Source organism: Gorilla gorilla, chromosome 6 (genome assembly GCF_029281585.2).
Source record: "Gorilla gorilla gorilla isolate KB3781 chromosome 6, NHGRI_mGorGor1-v2.1_pri, whole genome shotgun sequence".
In the NCBI taxonomy this organism is placed as follows: Eukaryota; Metazoa; Chordata; class Mammalia; order Primates; family Hominidae; genus Gorilla; species Gorilla gorilla.
The window spans coordinates 10,252,441-10,272,500 of NC_073230.2; the positions used below are offsets into that span (position 1 = coordinate 10,252,441).

The 20,060-nt window shown below is 44.1% G+C and overlaps 1 protein-coding gene across 1 annotated transcript in view; it reads right to left on the reverse strand.

Moving 5' to 3' along the window:
• GNA12 (G protein subunit alpha 12) overlaps positions 1-20,060 on the reverse strand; it is a 115,737-nt gene that overhangs the window by 60,102 nt on the left and 35,575 nt on the right. Inside the window, exon 2 of the mRNA XM_004045037.5 lies at positions 5,894-6,109. Within this exon, the coding sequence (XP_004045085.1) occupies positions 5,894-6,109 (216 nt within the window). The remainder of the gene's footprint in view (positions 1-5,893; positions 6,110-20,060) is intronic.

Sequence of the window (20,060 nt, forward strand, 5' to 3'; positions counted from 1 at the left end):
GAGGATATTAACTAGGTAGGAAGCAAAGAGCTGTGCAGCCAGGCAAGAAGCAGATGGGGTGATGAACAGTAGGACATGAGGGTAAGGACCAAGACTACCTCTGCCCTGCTATGACCACACTGCCTCTCTATGGAGCCCAGGAGAGCTCAGCCGGCCTTGCCCCATCTTACCTCCCCTTTTTGTGTTTTTTGACAGGGTCTTGTTGCACACACACGTTGCACAGGCTGGAGTGCAGTGGCGTGATCTCTGCTCACTGCAACCTCCACCCCTGGGCTCAAGTGATTCTCCTGCCTCAGCCTCCAGAGTAGCTGGGATTACAGGCGCCCCACCACCATGCATGGCTAATTTTTGTATTTTTAGTAGAGGCGGGGTTTTGCCATGTTGGCTAGGGTGGTCTTGAACTGACCTCAAGTGATCCACCTGCCTTGGCCTCCCAAAGTGCTCCCAAAGTACAGGCGTAAGCCATCGTGCCCCGACCCCTTCAGGCATCTTTCACGTGAGTCACAGTGATTTCTGGAAAAACAACAACTCAGATCTGTGATTTACTGCTCTGACACCTCAGTGGTGCCTCAATCCCCATAGGTGAGTTCAAACTGCTTGGTACATGTGGCCGCAGAGAACACTGTGACCTCTGAGACCTGCCTGCACCCACCTTACAGCACACAGACCGGGTGGCAACATCCCACCCACTGCTCCAGTTAGGCAGCCCCTACTTCTCCAGTGGTGAGGACAGGGATCCAGAGTTCATCCATGCCAAAACCAACCACGCACAGCATCTCCCTGGCCACGTGCCAGGTCCCCTCCTTGCTCCTGGTGGTGATGTGTGTGCGGGAGGTCTCATTCTGCTGCCATCATTTTGCAGCCACAGAGGAAGCCAGGCCAAAGAGGAACCAGCACAGAGAAGCCCAGGAAAGGGCAGAGAAATAGCTCACAGTGCACATAAAGTTACCGCCTGTGTCAGTTTTTGGCTCACAAAGCGCCTTTGGTTAAGCCAGTTTGAGCTGGGATTTCTGTGCTTGCATCCACATGCATGCATACTCTTCTTGCCTAAAGCCTGCTCAACTCTGCAGGGCAGCCCCTGGCTGAGCAAGCTTCTGCCCTGCCGGCTGCTTTCCCAGTCCCTGCCTGTGTCTGCTCTCTCTGCCACCTCACTCCTCACTGTCTCCTGGGTCATTCTACCTGCCTTTAGAAAAGTCTCCTCCAAAGCACCTCTGACCTCCTCCTGCCGAATAGAATTGTCTGCTTTTTTCCTTTATGCTTAACATAGCCTGATTATTTTTCAATTACATATTTTTTGAGACAGGGTCTCGCTTTGTTGCCCAGGCTGCAATCAGTGCAGTGGCGCGATCTCAGCTCACTGTAGCCTTGAACTCCTGGGCTCAAGTGAACCTCCTACCTCAGCCACCGAATAGCTGGAACTACAGGCACGCAACACCTTGTCTAACCTCAATTATATTTCTTACCACATTTATAACAATTATTTGCTTGCATGTCTGTCTGTCCTACCGGCTATGTGAGGAAATGAGACCTGACTTCAGCACAGGGCCTGGCACACAGAAAGGACTCACTGAAAGAATACCCTTCCATGGCACAGAAGGAGGACTATGACATACAAATCCAGGTCACATTCAGGTCAGGAGCCACACACCAAAGACACTGATATATCTATATCATACCATTCTAATTAACTGGATCGTAAAATTCAAAGGTACACCAAGGCTGGGCCTGGTGGCATGCACCTGTAATCCCAGCACTTTGGAAGCCCAAGGCAGGAGGATTGCTAGAGCCCAGGAGTTTGAGACTAGCCTGGGCAACATAGTAAGATCTCAATGCTATGAAAAAGAAAAAGTAAAAATTAGCCAGGTGTGGTGGCACATGCCTGTGATCCCAACTACTCAGTAGGCTGAGGTGGGTGGTTTGCCTGAGCCCAGGAGATCCAGGTTGCAGTGAGCTATGACCACACTAGTGTACTCCAGCCTGGAAGACAGAGCAAGACTGTCTCTTTAAAAAAAAAAAAAATGGTAAAGAAATAAATGGTATACTCAAAAGTAGATAATTCATCCACATTTGTAGTATGTAGGCAATATCATCCACATACTATATTATAAGCACATTAGTTAATGAGCAAGCTATATTTAAAAATGCTAAATTTTATTTTATTAAAAAAGAGGACAGACAAGAAGATAATATTTATATTAGTTATACCGATGACCAAAGTCTTTCTGTTGAGCATCCTGCTCTGTCTTACTTAACTGTGTTTTGGAAGATAAGGTCTAACATGGCGAGATTATCTTCCTTTTAACTGAGCCACAGAAGTGATGCTCATGGGGTGTCTGCTGTCTGTGACCAGCAGTGGACAGCAATGGCCATGCATGGCAAGGGGCCAGTGGGCAAGGCGGCCAGGCTGCCTCCCCTATGGAAAGGGAAGATTTCCATCCCCCACCCTGGCCCACCCTGCTCCTCTCAGAGGAGAAAGGGCCGTCACAAGGTAATCACCAGACACAGCCTTTTTTCCTCCTCTTTTTGTTTCTATCTCTGACTGGAATGGCAGGAAAAAGCAAGATGGCAGAGGGAACAGGGAGGCGCCTAGTACCTGGCTGACAGCAATTCTCAAAGCAGCTGCAGCTCTTCACAGGGACTGTCAAATGCTGTCAGCTGGGGAAGAAAGAAAAGCAAAAAACAAGGTGATGAAGCATGGCCCTAGAAAAGCTTTGACACTCAGGAAAAGATTGGAAGAGAAACAAAGGTCTACTGCAGGGGTGGGGGAGGGAGCCCTGGTAACGGTGAATTCAGATGGGTATGTTCTTTCAGTTTTGCTGTAATTGTGTATTTTGACAACAACGACTATTAGGGTCCTACTATCTAGCTATTTTAATAAAATGCTCCATCATTTTTTTTGAAGAATAAAAAGAAGGGCAAATGTATAAAGTATAGGAATAACAGTCATGCACCCACCACCCAATAAACAAGAATTCCACATCATCATCTCTGCATCTGGTTATTACAGACTTTACAAATGCATTACTGACTACAACAGTATATTTTCTGTATCTTCACAAAGTCTCATGGTCTGAAGCATAAGATCAAACCAAAGGGATAACTACTGACCCACCTGTGGCCACCTTACCCTAATCACCCGCCAAGCGCACGTCTAGATTAAAAGCTCACTGGCTGGAGACAGGCTCGTGTTTGGTCATCTTCACTGCTATATCCCCAGCATGTAGCACTGGGTCTCACACAGTAGGTGATCCATGAATGCAGAATGAATGAATGAATGAGTGAAGAAGGGGAGAAACAAGCAGACTGGGCTTTGAGGCCCAAATTTCTCACAGTGATTACCAAGATGATGTGGCCTCAGGCACACCATGACTGGTACGGGCTTACTTCCACGTCGTGACAATACAAGGGCTTGACTTCCTAAATTGGGAGGTCCCTTCCAGCACTGACACCCTGCACTGACGGAACAGGGCAAAGACAGAAGCCTGTCAAAGCTGCTGCACCATGCCGAATCCTAGACAGAAGCCTCACTCAGTATGATCAGCCCCGGACACTTCTGTTTCCTTCTTTGGAAAATCCTCAATTTCCATCCAAGTTCTAAATGAATGAGAATCTTCTTTCCCAGACTGTGTGAGTGTATGGGGAAAAGGTGTAAACCTCAATTTCACATTGAGATACTGACATGTATTTCCCAATTGTTTCTTCCAGCCCTGCTCTTTAGGAGATTAAAATTTCCTTTCTACCGCAACCACATCTTCCACTTTCTTTTGATTCTTTTACCTTAATTGTTAAAGTTAACTTGAGAAGGAATGTGCAGATGGAAAGGGGCTAGTAAAAATGTCATCCTTAAGATGCCCTGGAGGACATTAACATTTACAGGCAAAAGCCTGAGGAGAAACAGGCTATTTGCAGGGTTTCAATGTATCTCCCTAAGATATGTGTTAACAACACAGAGAAAATACTGACTTCCCAGTGGAGAAAGGTGGCCAACAGAGCCTCAACCAAGCAACCCAGGCTTGCAGCACCAGCCACTGGACAATATCACGCACTTCCCGATCAGATGATCTGAGCAGGGCTCAACGGCACGCCTGCGGTTTCTGTGCCAAAAAAATGCATCCCCTCATCCTGATGACGACAAAATACCAGACAAACCCAAACAGGAAGATTCTACACAATACCTGGCCAGTGCTCTGGACATGTCAAGGTCATGAAAGGCAAGGAAAGATCAAGGAGCTATCATGGACTGCAAGAGACCAAGGGGACACAATGACTAAACACAATGGGGGATTTCAGGCCAGGACCCAGCAGACAGGAGCGCGAGAGGAAGCAGCGGACAGGAGCGCGAGAGGAAAGATGGGTCACATTCAGACAAGGTCTACAGTTAACTGATGCTTTCATACCGATGTCAACTTCTTAGTTTTAATAGTTGTATTGTGGTTAAGATGTTAACATTAGGGGGACTTGGGAGAAGAATATAAGGAAATTGAACTGAGGGGACTATTAGCAGACTATATAGCACCTCTCAGATGAATGAGAAAAATAAAAATTACTCTGCAGGAAAAGGATGGGTAAAAGATATGAATAGGGTGGGGCATGGTGGCTCACGCCTGAAATCCCAGCACTTTGGGAGGCCGAGGCAGGTAGATCACCTGAGGCCAGGAGTTCGAGACCAGCCTGGCCAACATGGTAAAACTCCATCTCTACTAAAAAATATAAAAATTAGCTGGTGTGGTGGCGGGTGCCTACAGTCCCTGCTACTCGGGAGGCTGAGGTGGGAGAATCACTTGAATCTGGAGGTGGAGGTTGCAGTGAGCTGAGATGGCGCCACTGCACTCCAGCCTGGGCAACAGCACGAGACTCCATCTCGAAAAACAAAAAGATGTTTCCAATAGCAAAATATGAAAAACAGTTCAAAAGTACCTCAATGAAAGAAGGAATGGATCCTAGTATCTTTCCACAGTGGAGCATCAGACAGCAGTGAAAAGGGAAGAACTGCTGCTATGTGCCTCGCCTGATGAAATTCCAACATGTGGAGTGAAAAAGGCAAGTCACAGAAGCATATATACTATACACTAAGAAATGACTTATATGAAGGTTAAGAATCAGTAAAACTCAAGACTGTCGTGTTTACAAATAATAAATGGGTATTATGGCAAAATCCTAAGAAGGGCAAAGGATTCATGACTTCAACTTGACTCTGGGTGCTAAGGGGGCAAAGGGCTGTGAGAGTCAGAGGCATTTCTGGATACCCTGGGTGTGTATTAATATCAGCTGTGCACATTTATGCTGGTTATCAGAAAAATTGTACATTTTACTTTATATACGGTTAATGTTGAAAAGTAGAAAAAAACAAAAAGCAAACAGGCAAAACCCCCCAGATTTTCTGGTTATAGATTCAGACCCCAAATGAATCTAAATAACTGGGCTTTGTGAAGTTTTTAGACCTTAAAACGAAAGGAACAAATCTGAAGGGAACAACTGGGAGGAGTTGGATTTGCTTCCGAGGCGCTGATCTGAAGGCGTTCGTGAGTTGCCCATACCCACAGGTCCAAAGTGGGAAGCTGTTGTGGGGGATGTTATTTCCTACTATGAACAAGATCTCTAAAAAAAACTAAATTCCTCGGGTTGTGCCAATCCTGACGATTCTAAGAACTCTCCGTATTCCCAGAAGAAAGCTATTGATCTTGCCTGAGTGGCTCTTGCTCCTTCCCCTCTTGAGCCTTTTATATAGCATCTACCTCTATCCTGTGTTTTGGTTGTTGATCATTACAACTTACAGTGATTTAGAGCTTGCTTGGACTGTTACACAGTTTTTAAGGAAATTCAACTAACGGTCCAAAATAGTCGTGTAAAAAACACACTATCAGGTGCCCAGCAAGAAGGCTTACTCACTCACCAGCTGAAACTCGCTCCTCCGGCTGAAAGCCTCCCTGATGCCAGAATCCCTCCAGAGTGCGCTCAGGGCCGGGACGTACAGCTGGAAGGTGGCCGGCTCCACAGGCAGCCCCGCCTTGTTCTCGAAGGCCATCAGGAACATCCCATGCTTCTCATTTTCAGAATACTGCCAAGGAATGCCAAGCTTATCTCGTGCATCAACAAGAACCCTTGAGCCCTAGAAAATAAAAGAAAGAAGAGAGGATTTAATTGCATTCCAAAGACTAAACCACGCTAGAGAACCTCAAAATGGGCATCCATTGTCATAACGCAGAAAACTCACAAGCTCTGAGCTGTGCAGCCTGAGTCTGTCTCTTGGTTTGTTTGTTGTGATGTGGAAAGTCTTAACTCCCAGCAACATAACCTCACCAAGACAGACGCACATGGCCGAGAGCAGTGGCTCACACTGTGAGCCTCCCCTTTGGGAGGCCAAAGAGGGAGGACTGCTGGAACACAGGAGTCTGAGACCAGCCTGGGCAACAGAGCAAGACCCTGCTTCTACCAAAAATTAAATCAAATTAAAAACAGCTGGGCTTGGTGGTGGCACACCTGTAGTCTCAGCTGAGCGGGGAGGATTGCTTGAGCCCAGGAGGTCAAGGCTACGGTTATCTATGATTGCGGCACTATATTCTAGCCTGGGCAACAGAGCAAGACCCTGTTTCAAAAAAAAAAAAAGAAAAGAAAAAAGAAAAAAAAGAAAACAGATGTACATAAGCACCACAGAAAGAAGTCTGCTTTCTGCTATCATTCATTTGCAAAGCTACTGGAAAAAAGACAACTGAGCGGGGAGGAGGTGGCAACAAATTCAGAAAATTTCACTGGAAAATGAAGTGTATCAGTAAAAAAACAACTTTTTTTTTTTTTTTCCTTAGATGGAGTTTCACTCTTTTTGCCCTGGCCTGGAGTGCAATGGAGTGATCTCGGCTCACTGCAACCTCCGCCTCCCAGGTTCAAGCAATTCTCCTGCCTCAGCCTCCTAAGTAGCTAGGATTACAGGTACCTGCCACCACGCCCGGCTAATTTTTTATTTTTAGCTGAGATTACAGACCACCATGGACTGCTAATTTTTGTATTTTTAGTAGAGACGGGGTTCCACCATGTTGTCCAGGCTGGTCTCGAACTCCTGACCTCAGCTGATCCGCCCGCCTCAGCCTCCCCACCAAAAAAACAATGTTTTAACAACAACTATAGTAGCCTCCACCCCTTATCCGCGGCATAAGTTCCAAGACCCTCAGTGGATGTCTGAACGGTACCAAGCCCTACCTGTATTGTTTTTAAAGTTTAATTTACTTTATGAATTAGGCACAGTAAGAGATTAACAATAATAGCTAATAATAAAATACAACAATTATAACAATATACTGTCATGAAAGTTAAGTAAATATGGTCTCTCCTTCTGTCTCTCAAATGTGGTACCACTGTCCGCGCCTATTTTCCGTTGGCGGCTGGCTGTGGATAACGGGAGATGACTGTACTGCCAAGAGTACTAGCAGCGCTACTATTGTCATCATCACTGAAATCTGGCAGCTCCTCTATTCCAAAAGATACAACTGCTTCTTCCAGCTTAAAACGGGTGGGAAAACATACAAATGCAGGCAGTCAGCAGTCATGAGACAGGAAAAGACTAAAATACGACCAGCCAAGTAGCCCGCCCACCAAAACGGGAGCCAGGGGATCATGTTCTAGATTTACCGTCACCATTGTTTGTGATGAGAAACTACTTTTCATTCTTTTGCTTATTTCCTCATTGTTAAAAATAAAATTAATATTTTTCTGCCCCTTCTTACCTCATCAACAGGGTCAAAGGGACGAAGAAATAACCTAAACTAAAATAGTATTAAGGAATGCAGCCAGCCTTTGGAAAATATTCTCTCAGCAAAAACAGCACCCCCTGAGCAGTTAGCAGGTCTGTTCCACCATCCTTAGACTAATGTTTCGAAATCAGCAAGGCAGTGTTTATGAGAACTTCTGTGTTCTTCTGAGGGGCACACTGCATACTCTCTGGTATGGTCTACACTGGGGGTATACAGAGTGGTCAAGGGCCCTGAGAAGGCTATCAAGTACACATCTGTCCATCTGGAAAAGCCTTCTCATCTCAGAACAATCTGAGGGACTCAGGCCAGCTGAGAGCAGCATCCCAGGACAGAGAAAACCAGGGTCACCTGCTCACTAGGCACTTATCTATGTTCCTTTTTTGGAGACAGGGTCTTGCTCTGTCACCCAGGCTGGAGTGCAGTGGCATGAACATGGCTCACTGCAATCTCGACCTTCTGGGCTCAAGTGATCCTTGCCCGCAGCCTCTCAAGGAGCTGGGACCACAGGCATGCCTCGTTACGCCCGGCTAATTTTAAGATTTTTGTAGAGTCAGGGTCTCACTATATTGCCCAGGCTAGTCTCAAACTCCTGAGCTCAACTGATCCTCTGGCCTTAGCCTTCCAAAGCGCTAGGAATTACAGGTGTGAGCCACTGCATCTGGCCTTTTTTTTTTTTTCCTTTTTAAGTAACAGTTTTACTGTGCTATAATCCATGTACCATATAACTCATCAATTTGAAGTGTACAACTCAATGATTTTTAGTTGGCACTTATCCTAAAAATCTTCATTTCTGACACCCAGGGCAGAGCAGATGAATCCATTCTGCCTCCTTCATCTCTCTCCTGCAGCATCAATTTGGTGCCTATAACTTCCACTTCTGCCTTGAACCACTGAGTCAGACATAATGATGACCAAAGAGTAGTTGAACATCTCCTCCAGACCCAGCTGACCAGGATGGTCTGGTTAGAGATGCTCCCTGAATTTCCCCTCAGGACCTTGTCTGTCTGCTGTTGGAGACCATGCCTAGTTCTACCAATCCACAAACATTTGTTCAGTGTGTTTGTTTGTGGGGGAAACAAACTTTAGGAAGCAGTATCTGACCCCCAGAAACTCAGAATCTGGCTAGAAAGACAAATGTATGGATAAAAAAAATACTTACCACCCACTCATGATTTTAAAAAACCTTTGCAAACTAGGAACAGAGAAATGCTTCAACTTGATAAAGAACACTGACAAAAAAACATACAGCTAACCTCATAATTAATGTGGAAGACTGAATGCTTTCCCTCCAACACTAGGAAAAGACAAAGATGCCTACTTCTGCTACTGCTCTTCAACATGGTTCTGGAAGTTCTAGCCAGTGCAACAAGGTAGGAAAATGAAATAAAAGATCACACAGCTCAGGAAAAGCAGGGGGGAAAACAAACAGATTAGACACACAAAAAAAGAAAACACACAACTAAACCCATTTGCAGATAAAAAGATGATCTATGTTGAAAATCCCAAAGTAATCTACCAAAAAAACTCCTAGAATAAACAAATGAATCCAGAATAGTTGCAGGATATAATGTCAACACACGAAATTCAATTGTCTTTCTATATACTAGCAATGAACATGTGGAAAGTGAAATGAAAGATGTACTACTACTACCAGTCACTAAAAAAAGGAAACAGGTATAAATCTAACAAAATATGTGTAGGACTTATGTGCTGAAAACTGCAAAATGTTGATGAAAGAAATTTTCAAAATCTAATAGATATACCACGGTCACGAATTAGAAGATTCAACACGGTACCAATATCCTTAAATTAATAAACAGGTTTAGCACAATTTCCATAAAATCCCAGCAGGATCTTTTGTAGATATACATATGATTATTTGAAAATTTATATGAAAAAGCATTAAATTAGCTACAGCAACTTTGAAAAAGAAAAGTGGGAACAATCAGTCTATCTGATTTTAAGACTTATTATATAGCTATGATAATCAAGACTGTGTGGTACTGGTGAGGTGACAGACTCACAGATCAATGGAACATAACAGAGAACCCAGGGATAGCCCCTGATACATACAGCTAGGTAATTTTTGTAAAAGTGCAAAAGCAATTAAAAAGAGGAAGCCTGGTCTTTTCAACAAATGCTGTTGGAGGAATTGGACTTCCATAGGCAAAGAAAATTGGGGGGAGCGGGGGAGGGGGTGGGGAAGAACCTTGACCTAAACCTCACAGCTTATACAAAATCAAATCAAAATGTAAAACTATATATAACATAGGAGAATATCTTCAGGATGTAGGGTGTGCTCAAAGTTCTTAGATGTGACTCCAAATACATGATTCACACGAGAAAAATTATCAATAAATTGAACTTGATGAAAACGAAAATATTTTGCTCTGCCAAAGACCCTCTTAAGAGGCTGAAAAGAAGCTATGAACTGGGAGAAAATATTTGCCAACCACACATCTGCCATATCTGACAAAGGACTCATTCAGAATATACAAGGACATTCAAAACTCAACAGTTAGGCCGGGCACAGTAGCTCACGCCTGTAATCCCAACACTTTGTGAGGCTGAGGGGAGAGGATCACCTGGGGCCAGAAGTTCGAGACCAGCCTGAGCAACATAGTGAGACCTCATCTCTACAAAAATATCAAACAAATTAGGCAGGCATGGTGGCGCACGCTGATAGTTCCAGCTACTCAGGAGGCTGAGGCATGAAGATCGCTTGAGCCCAAGAGTTTGAGGTTGCAGTGAGCTATGACAGTGCCACTGCACTCCAGCCTGGGTGACAGAGCAAGATCCTGAGATACATACATACATACTCAACAGTTTAAAAAGCAAACAAATCCAGTTAGAAAACGGGCAAAATTCAGCAGGTCACAGAATGAAATGAAGAGAAAAAAAATTTTTTTTAAAGAAAATGGGCAAGACATGATGAGATATTTCACTGGAGAACAAATATAGGCAGCAAATACACAAGTGAAAAAGATGTTCAAGATCACCAGCCATCAGGAAAAAGCAGATTGACCTCAGGAAGATACTGCTATACACCTGTTAAAGCAGCTAAAAAACCAACCACCAAACCAAGAAAACCAGCGGCAACGCCAAGTGGAGGTGAGGAGGCGGAGACACCGGACCTCTCATACACTGCTAGTGGGAATGTCAAATGGTACAAACTAGAAAACAGTTGGGTGGATTTATAACTACTAAAAATGCAACTCCCATATAGCCTAGCAGCTGTACTTGGGTATTTATCTCAGAAATTTGAAAGCTAAGTCCACACAAAACCCTGTAATGTTCACAGCAGCTCTGTTCATCATAGCCCCAAACTGGAAGTAAGCTGTGGTGCACCATACCATGGACCATTACCCAGCAATAAATGGGAATTCACTACGGAAATGCAACAACTTGGATGAAGCTCTAGGTCGTTATGTTAAACGAAAAGTCAGTCTCAAAAGATCACGCACTACGCGATGCTGTTTAATAACATTCTTGAAGTGACAGGATTACAGAGATGGACAAGAGATTCATGGTTGCCAGGGGTTAGTAATGGGAAAGACGGGGAGAAGTGACTAGAAAGGGGCAACACGAGGAGATCTTTGTGGTCTGGACTGTGGTGGTGGTTACAGAAACCTACACAGGTGAGGAAAGGGCGCACAACCACACACAGTGTCCCAAAGCCCGTCTCCTGACTTCAACAGCATACTGAAATTATGTGTGTCAGAACTACTGGGAAAAACTGCCTGCCTCTCTGTACTATCTCTGCAACCTCCTGTGAACCTATACTTATTTCAAAATAAAAAGTTTTTAAAAAGTTAACTAGCAACCACGGCAATATAAGTTCCAACTATGTGATGTGGAGAGGGAAGGTTAGCAGAGGCCAAAGGAAAAGAGATAGTAGGAAAAGGGGAGGCTTGCTAAAATCCTAACTGGAGATGGGTCTCAAACGGAGCTTTCAGAAGTGTGGGTTCATCTGAACGAGTGGCAGTGGTGGACTGGAATCTACCTAGAGGGAAAATGTGACTTGAATAAACTCTCCACTTTCCTTCCTCCCGGCTCCCCCACTGTGATTCCTCCTCTGGGTCCTCATCTCCCCACTTCCTTTGACTACACCACACCAAACTCTTGCCTTTCCAAAAGGACAAAACCAAAAAGGTTCAAGAACCCAAGGAAACAAAGGCAATTCCTCTTTTCCCCACTATGCACAACAAAAACTATCTCGGCACGGAGAAGGTAGCACACAGATTTCTCTGGCGAGGTCTCAGGCAAAGGGTCTCGGTGCCTTTGTACAAATCAGAAAAACGCTCTCCATCATCCAGGCAGATGCAGCCCAGCCTGGCAACGGTGGCCTGGATGGGGTTTCAGCCTCCATGCCCTCCCAATCAAGTCACCAACCCTCCCGCTATCCAGGAAGGCCCTGCTCGTCCAACTCAGATACAGAAATTGGGTCTGACCCACCAGGTATCTATTCAGGTGCTATTTTTACAAATGAAAAGTTTAGCTTCACGAGAAGTACAACCTCACTCAGAAGTTAAATCAATAACCCCTAGGAAGTTTCATTTTTGTGTCAAAGACGAAGTCAGGGGGCCAGGTCGGACTTGGAAGGCCAAAGGTCACTTACGAAGACTGCAGGACTGCACACACCAGGCCTTCCCCAACTATCGGGGTGAACATAGGTTTGGCTTAAAAACACACACACGCAAAACCGGCCCATGCAACAGCAGTCTATTCCCACCGCACAATCCGCCCAAGCACGCTGGAGCTGATCCAAATGAACTGCACCCAACCACAAGAAAAGACTCCTCCTTTCCCTTTTTCAAAACACAAGAAAGGTGGCTAAACTACTGATGAGCTTTGAACAGTTAAGTAGTAGTTTTGTAAGCTTTGTAGTTACAGTCCATTTTCCCTTCCTTTGAAGGAAAAAAGGCATTAAAAAAAAAAAGATGTCTCTCTTTTGCCCTTTTACATTTATTCTAGTCAAAAACTGCTCTCTGCCAACTTTGTTCTGAAAATCCACATCTGAGTTCCAGCGAAGTTTTCCACTTGGGGACATTTGGCTAAATTCTGAGTCCCCTTTTCTTCCTTTTTAGAGAGAGATGTAAGCTCTCTCTGGAGTTTAAAGCCTGTAACAATAATGTATTTACCGTACTTTTGCAGAACTGATAGTTACACTTTCACCATCGTTATATAGAATTGCTAAAGTCCTAAAAGTAAAATACTAGTATAGGAGGCATATTATAATAAACCTCTTACTCCTATCCTTTTCCAATGAAAGACCAATTTTTCTAAAACACAAAAGCCAAGAAAATCCTAAAACTCACATACACTTAAAATAAATAAGAAAGACAACTCATTCAAGTCTCTTTAATGGCTAAGAGAAAAATCCTTTTTTCAGTAATGGTATTACTGAAGTATTAATTGTTTGAATAACCATACATTTTATTTGGTTACCCAAATATAAACGGTTAAAGTCTCAAGCAGTTTGATGACTTCATCTCAATACAATGTCACACTTCAAACTGTTCAGAGAGCATATTTTTAAGACAACTTATAAATCCAGCAACTTAAACTTCTAGTCAAAGTATAGATTCCCTCTCTGCTGGGGATGTAGATTTTTTTGGGGGGGTGGGGGAGTGGGGTTCAATTTTGCTGGATGAAGACCAAAAACTGCAAATCCTGTTATCTCATTTCAAAATAGATTATGTTAGTTTAGCCCCTAATCAAACCAAATCTTTTAAGATTAGTCATTCCTTAGTAAAATCTTCCCACAATAAATACCAAAGCTACGATAGACATAAAATGCTATAAGATAATATGAGCCTTTTTCTACAAGATGAAACAGTTCCATTAAGACAAACTGAAGATTCTGGATGTTCACTCGGGCAACAGCATGCAGACTTGGAAAGCTCTGTTTTTTAAAAACCCACTCGGCTGAGTTGTTTGCCTTTGGCCACCATCCAAATAAAAGAAACGCTGCCAGAAGTGTAAACAGGATGCATTTCTTTACATTGATGAATCCAGCAAGCAAAGACAGCGCCTCTTAGTTCCTCTCGAAAACTGAAGTGCAAGATACCTTTTAGTGTAAAGGTCAGCGAGAAACTGACCAAGGGAGGCAGTAAGCCGTCAAACCAGCCATCAGAGCCTCTGCCATTTCACAGCACAGCCCTGGCCCCACCATAAATCCGCGGATTTGCCTTCCGGAACAAATGCACTGTCGTACGGGATCAGGCCTATTATTTTTCTAAGAAAGCCCCTTCTTGGCTCTGCCAGTGACTATATCGAGGGCTCACCTCACGCAATGAAAAGTGGTGGGTAACGAATGGGGAAAAACCCAAAAGGCAGTAAACTTGGCTCCTGCTCTGGGAGAACTTTCAAAACAAGCGTAGCAGCAAGACAGAGCACGAGCAGATAAGCGACAGTCTCAGATGCAGAGTACAGAGGCCAGCCCCATAACCGGAAGGACAGGACCGTCGGAGGACAGCCAGAATCGCCACTGCTGGTGAGGCCTCGCTCACAGACAGGCTGTGGAGAGCTAAGAAGTCTGTGTGACAAACGGGACGATCGAGGGCTTTGGAAAAGGAGAATGGCAAGGTCTGAGGCTGCCTGCAGGTCCCATGGCGGGTGGGACGGGAGGCAGGGAAGGAGCAGCTAAAGCAGGAGAGTGATCAGAAGCCCCCCAAGTGCTCTCACCCCAAGTGCTCTTAATAAAAGATGGAGAGATCCAAAACCAGGAATTCACCAAACCTGCAGAGCAGGGAGAGCAGTGAGGGCCCTGTTGTGTAAGCACAATACCCACCAGTTCTCCCAAGTCAGGTCCACAGGAGGGGATGGCTTGGAAGGGGTGACATTTAGGTAGGTTTTCAACAAATTTAGTTCAGTTGGACAGTGGGAAATCCAAGCTAAGCTTCTCAAGAGGAGATGGAACTGCAGGGAAAACTCTGGGTTTAGGAAGGGCATAGGAGAAGCAAACTATCATCATTAGCTTTTTTCAGCTGCCTTGAAAAGGTTTTCCTAAAAGTCCAAAAAAACAAAACAAAACAAACAAACAAAAAAACAACTCCAAACCAATCCAGATTTCCCCAGATCTCCTGAACTGGAAAGTGAAAATCCAGGCTCCGTTTCAAAACTCACAAGCCAGCAGGCTGGAAACTTCTGGAATCATCTCCCCCACCCCCACCCGCCAGCCATGGCCATGGGCAGACCAACTTCTTCCTCTCCTGTTCTTCCAGGGGTCAGGATAAGTCTCGGAATCTCCCTTCACTAAAAATTTCACTACATGACAAACACTAGTACAAGGGGGAACGAAATCGTCCTCTTAAGTACAGAAAAGATCAGCAAAACTTGAGAACACACACACACAAAATATCATTCTAAGGGGGAAAAGCTTGCACACACTATCAACAGGTAACAGCTTCATGTGCTAATTCAGTGTTTTCGAAATTCAAGTCAGGATCTGCATTGTGAAATAATTTAGTAGGCATTTTAAAAAGGAAAAGAATATACTGATAACTAACTGAATAGACTGCAAATAATAAAGGTAAGTGTTTCACAGAATTTGTTTTAGCAGAGACAGCTATATATAGACAGGTGTGTGTGTATGCGTAAACCCATAAACCCATAAACACACATGCGTGTACATACACCAGGTTCCTCTGGACTATGGTCTGAGTGCCACTGGGCCAGACTCTTGTAGATGAGCCTGCTACAAGGCTGGCTTTCCTCGGTCCCACCACTTCAAAGCCAATAGGACTGGGCTGAGTGTCAAAAGTCCAAACAGTAACAAGTTGGGTTTTGTGAAAAACTGGTAAGAGTGCAAAGAAACTGTGTGAGGAGGTGTGAGAAAATGGTGAAATCTTTGTCCTCTGGGGGCAGTGTCATTAGGTTGGTTTTCATTAAACATATTCTTGGCCCATTCATTGGGGCCATCTTGGATTGCATGGTGAGGTCTGGGAATCACAGAGCTACCACTCAACATTTTCTACCACTAAAGACGCTGAAGAGAGCTGGGCGTGATGGCTTAAGCCTGTAATCCTAGCACTTTGGGAAGCCGAGGCGGGAGGATCTGTTGAGCCCAGGAGTTGGAGACCAGCCTGGACAACTTACCGAGACCCTGTCTCTATTAAAATAAATTAAAAAAAAAAAAAAAGACATTGAAGAGGATACGCAGCTAATGTTCATTTTAGAAAGGCTGCTTTTGATTATCAAACATGATGTGTGCAGCGTGTGGTGGTGGTGGCACCCCCAGGCAGTGTTCTTTAGAACCCTCCTCCTGATCCAACCTGGTCAAGCTGGGGCCTCAGCGCACTGTGGTAAATAAAGGCCCAGAGCCTTTCCACAAAGCCTTTAAATACTGACCAAGGTGCCAAATAAATAAGCAGATGCAGACATGCATAAAATTCATGCCAGTCTATCAACCAAAAGGCTGCTTCAGAGAGGCCATAACAATCTGCGTTCATGGGACTAAGCGCCTGCCATGTGAACGACACTGTGTTAAGTACTCACTGTCCATTAGCTCATTTAGTCTTTACAAATAACTCCGCGAGGAACAGCATTATGCCCATTTTACAAATGAGAAAGCAGAAGCTCAAAATCACACAGTTATCAAGCCTGACCGATTTAGTTTAAGCTAGAGATTTTCTTTTTTTTTTGTAGAGACAGGGTCACACTGTGTCCCCCAGGCTGGAGTGCAGTGGCACAATCAAAGCTCACTGCAGCCTTGACCGCGCGGGCTCAAGCTAGAGATTTTTCAGCTCTGTTCTACACTGCTGTATCTGGAGAGATAAGGGAGCAGAGAAACAGGCAGGAGGCAGAAGATGCCTGGGCTGCCGCCTGCTCTCACGCAGCTTACAGCAGGCACGGAGACTAGAGCCAGAGCTGAGCTGACTTCTGAGGACGCAACACTTCTGATATTCTCTAGAACATTTTTTAAAAATAGTAATTAAAATCTGGAAGTATGGGATACGCTGTTAAGCCTGGCTACATTAGAAGACATTTTGTGCATTCAGACACTACTTGAGTCTAATCTCTCCAGACACTGAAAACACTCACTCATCTACACTATCTTGGCAGCCCAGCAAGAGACCATCTAATGGTGGCTCTGTCCCAGCCACGAGGGCCACCGAGCAGTGGACATGCGGCCCAGCTGAACTGAGAGGTATTATAAATACATACTGGATCACAAAGAGTACAAAAAGAACACCTAAACTTCTTTTGTTTATACTGATTACATGTTGCAATTGTAATATTTTGGATATACTGGATTCAATAAAATCTATTATTAAAATCATTTTTCTTTCGTTCTTTCTCCTTAATGTGGCTACTAGAAAATCTGAAGCACACACGTGCCTTACATTTGTGGCTCACATTAGATTTGCTATTGGACAGCATTGCTGTAGGATAACATATCTAAAAGAATTTGTCTTGGTCGGGGGCGGTGGCGCACGCCTGTAATCCCAGCACTTTGGGAAGCCAAGGCAGGCAGATCACCTGAGGTCAGGAGTTCGAGACCAGCCTGGCCAACATGGTGAAACCCTATCTCTACTAAAAACAAGAAAATTAGTTGGGTGTGGGCACATGGTGGCAGGTGCCTGTAATCCCAGCTACTTGGGAGGCAGAGGTTGCAGTGAGCTGAGATTGCACCACTGCACTCCAGCCTGGGCGACAGAGCGAGACTCCGTCTCAAAAAAAAAAAAAAAAAAAAAAAAGAAAAAGAAAAAAGATAAAAGAACTTGTCTCTTTCTGATTATAAAAGTGTATTTTTAGTGCAAAAAATAGAGGAAATATAGAAATACATAAAGAAGAAAATTAAATCCTTAAAAATATCACTATCTAGAAATAACTTATTAACATCTAGGAATGTTATCTGTCTTACTCTTTACAGAACATTTTGTAACACTTTAAAATTTTTCTAGCGATGTATTGTAAACACTTTCCTATGTCATTCAAGATTTCAAGATCTGTAATGGCTGCAGAGTAGTCCGACATGTGGGACATGCTAAGATTAAGGTAACCCCTATGGCTGGACATTGGAATTCTTTCCAGTGTATGGAAAGAATAAACAACGATGCAAGGAACTCCTTGATACATCCCTATTTTCACATATATGGCTATTTTCTTGTGACAAATTCCTAGATGTTGAATTATAAAACTGCTGGGTCAAAAAAGTATACACACATTTTTGAGGTTTTGATAAATATTACTAAACTGTTTTCCAGAAAGGTTGTGCCAATTTACACATTTATGTTTAATAACTTTTAATTTTCCTTTATTTTCCCCCAAATTGTTTTTTAGTTGATCTATTTGCTTCACGAAAATTGTCCTCCAATAATATCTAAGCAGTCATAACCTCAAACCACAGCTCAAAGAGAAATCAGGATAACTAGCAACTGAAAATGAGGAACATTTAGTGTATGTATACTGACAACTGAAAATTAGAAAAAATGGAATAGACATTTGGCTTCTATACTTCAAATAAGCTTTTATACTGATTTTTATACTTTATATTTATTTTCCTCTAAGTCCCATTATAATACAATGATAAATAATAAAGTGCCAATTAGTAATAAAAATGCCTAAATTTCACAAACATGTTTGAATTTCTAGTCTCTTGTTTCCAGTAAGAAAACTAGGCTCAGTCAACACTTCCAATAAAACGTTTCATGAAGGTATAAAGAACAATTTAAAACATTTAGCCTGAGTTCTTAGAAGTTTCAAAATCAAGAGAGCCTTGAATTTGATGGGAGATTTACTATTAATTACTGTCTCCATAAACAGAAATCTCTTTGAATTAATGAGCATTAAAATAAGGTATAAGAGAGAGAGAAAAAAAAAAACCTAGCCAGGATAACACAGCAGCTTGCTCACTGTTCTCATCCGTTGCCTCTAAAACTATCTGGAGGAAAGTTCAAACTTGCGATAAGACCAAATGGAAAAAAGCTGGAAGAAGTAAATTTTAGTAAATTACTACTGCAGAAAATAAACTCAATGGTAACATCAACAGCACCAAAAATGCACTTGGACATGGCAATAAATTAAATATCAGCATCAGGCAGCCTCACTAAACATGACGCTGCAGCGTTTCAAATTAAGGGGCCAGTCTTAGGCACACACACAACCGAAGAGAGCCGCTGAGCTCATGAAAACTTGTTCGCGCAGAAACCGCTCTGTGCCCCGTGGAGGAGCTACCATGAATTATTAGGTGAAAGTACCACAAGCTCCGTGATCATTTTGGGCGCTTCCTCCACTTAGGACTCAGGCTGCTGCTTAATGAAGTCCTGCTCTGCAGGCATCCATCTTCTCTTCTATGGACCGCATGGGTAACCGTTTAGACAACTAAACGGAAAATCTTAATTTATGCTTCATTTGCAATTACAGAGTTGGCCTCTGCAATTTTCAATATCTCTTTCGGGAATCTGTGAACATGTTTCCTTCTCACGCATACCCAACTCCCTCCGGTAAGCAGTGACCATCACGAGCAGTGCTACCTGACACCCACCTAGAGCAGTGCCTTCAGTGCTTACGGCCTGCACTTGGGTTAAGCCAGAGCTGGCCTATTCAGGCCCTGCTACCATGCTGCCTGAAAAGCTGCTTCTGCACCTTCTGCAGATCAGCAAGGGTGTGGGCCGAGCTGACTGTGGCCTTGGAGGCTGTCTGTCCCTGCAGGCTGGCCACTGGCTGTAGTAGGAGAGTGCCCAGGTGCTGTGGGTTACCCTGGACCATCCTGTGGGCCTGAATTTGGATGGGATGGAGAGGGACCTGGGCCGCACAGGAGGACCTCACTCCCCACAGAGCAGCAGCGGCCTGCAGCTAGGGGAGATGCACCATCCCGAGGTCTGGCCCAGCCTGTCAGCCAATGCCGTGGTTCTACCTTCCAGAGACAGCTACAATTTCCCTACTTCCTGCTGCTCCCATGGCTCTCACTTGGGTCCGGCCACCACCAACTCTCACCTGGATTATGGCAAGTCTTCTAATTGGTTGCTTTGTGTCCACACTTGTCCCCTTCAGTCTACTGTCAAAACCAGTGGTCAACTTAGCCTGCTAAGCCTAGGTCAGCTCTTATCACCCGCTTTGTTCAAAACCCTACAAGGCTCCCATCTCATTCATGGCAAAAACTCAGGTCCTCAAAGAGGCACATCCTCACTTCTGCCTCAGGCCTTTGCACTTCTGGTTCCTGACAACTGAAACCCTTTGCCCCGGATAGCCGCACGGCTCACTTCCTCAATGCTCAGTGAGGACTGGGGCAGGGGAGCTTCTCAGGGTGGCCTGCCCTTGGCCATCTTATCCAAAACTGCACCCCAGGCCCATCCTTCCCACGCTCCA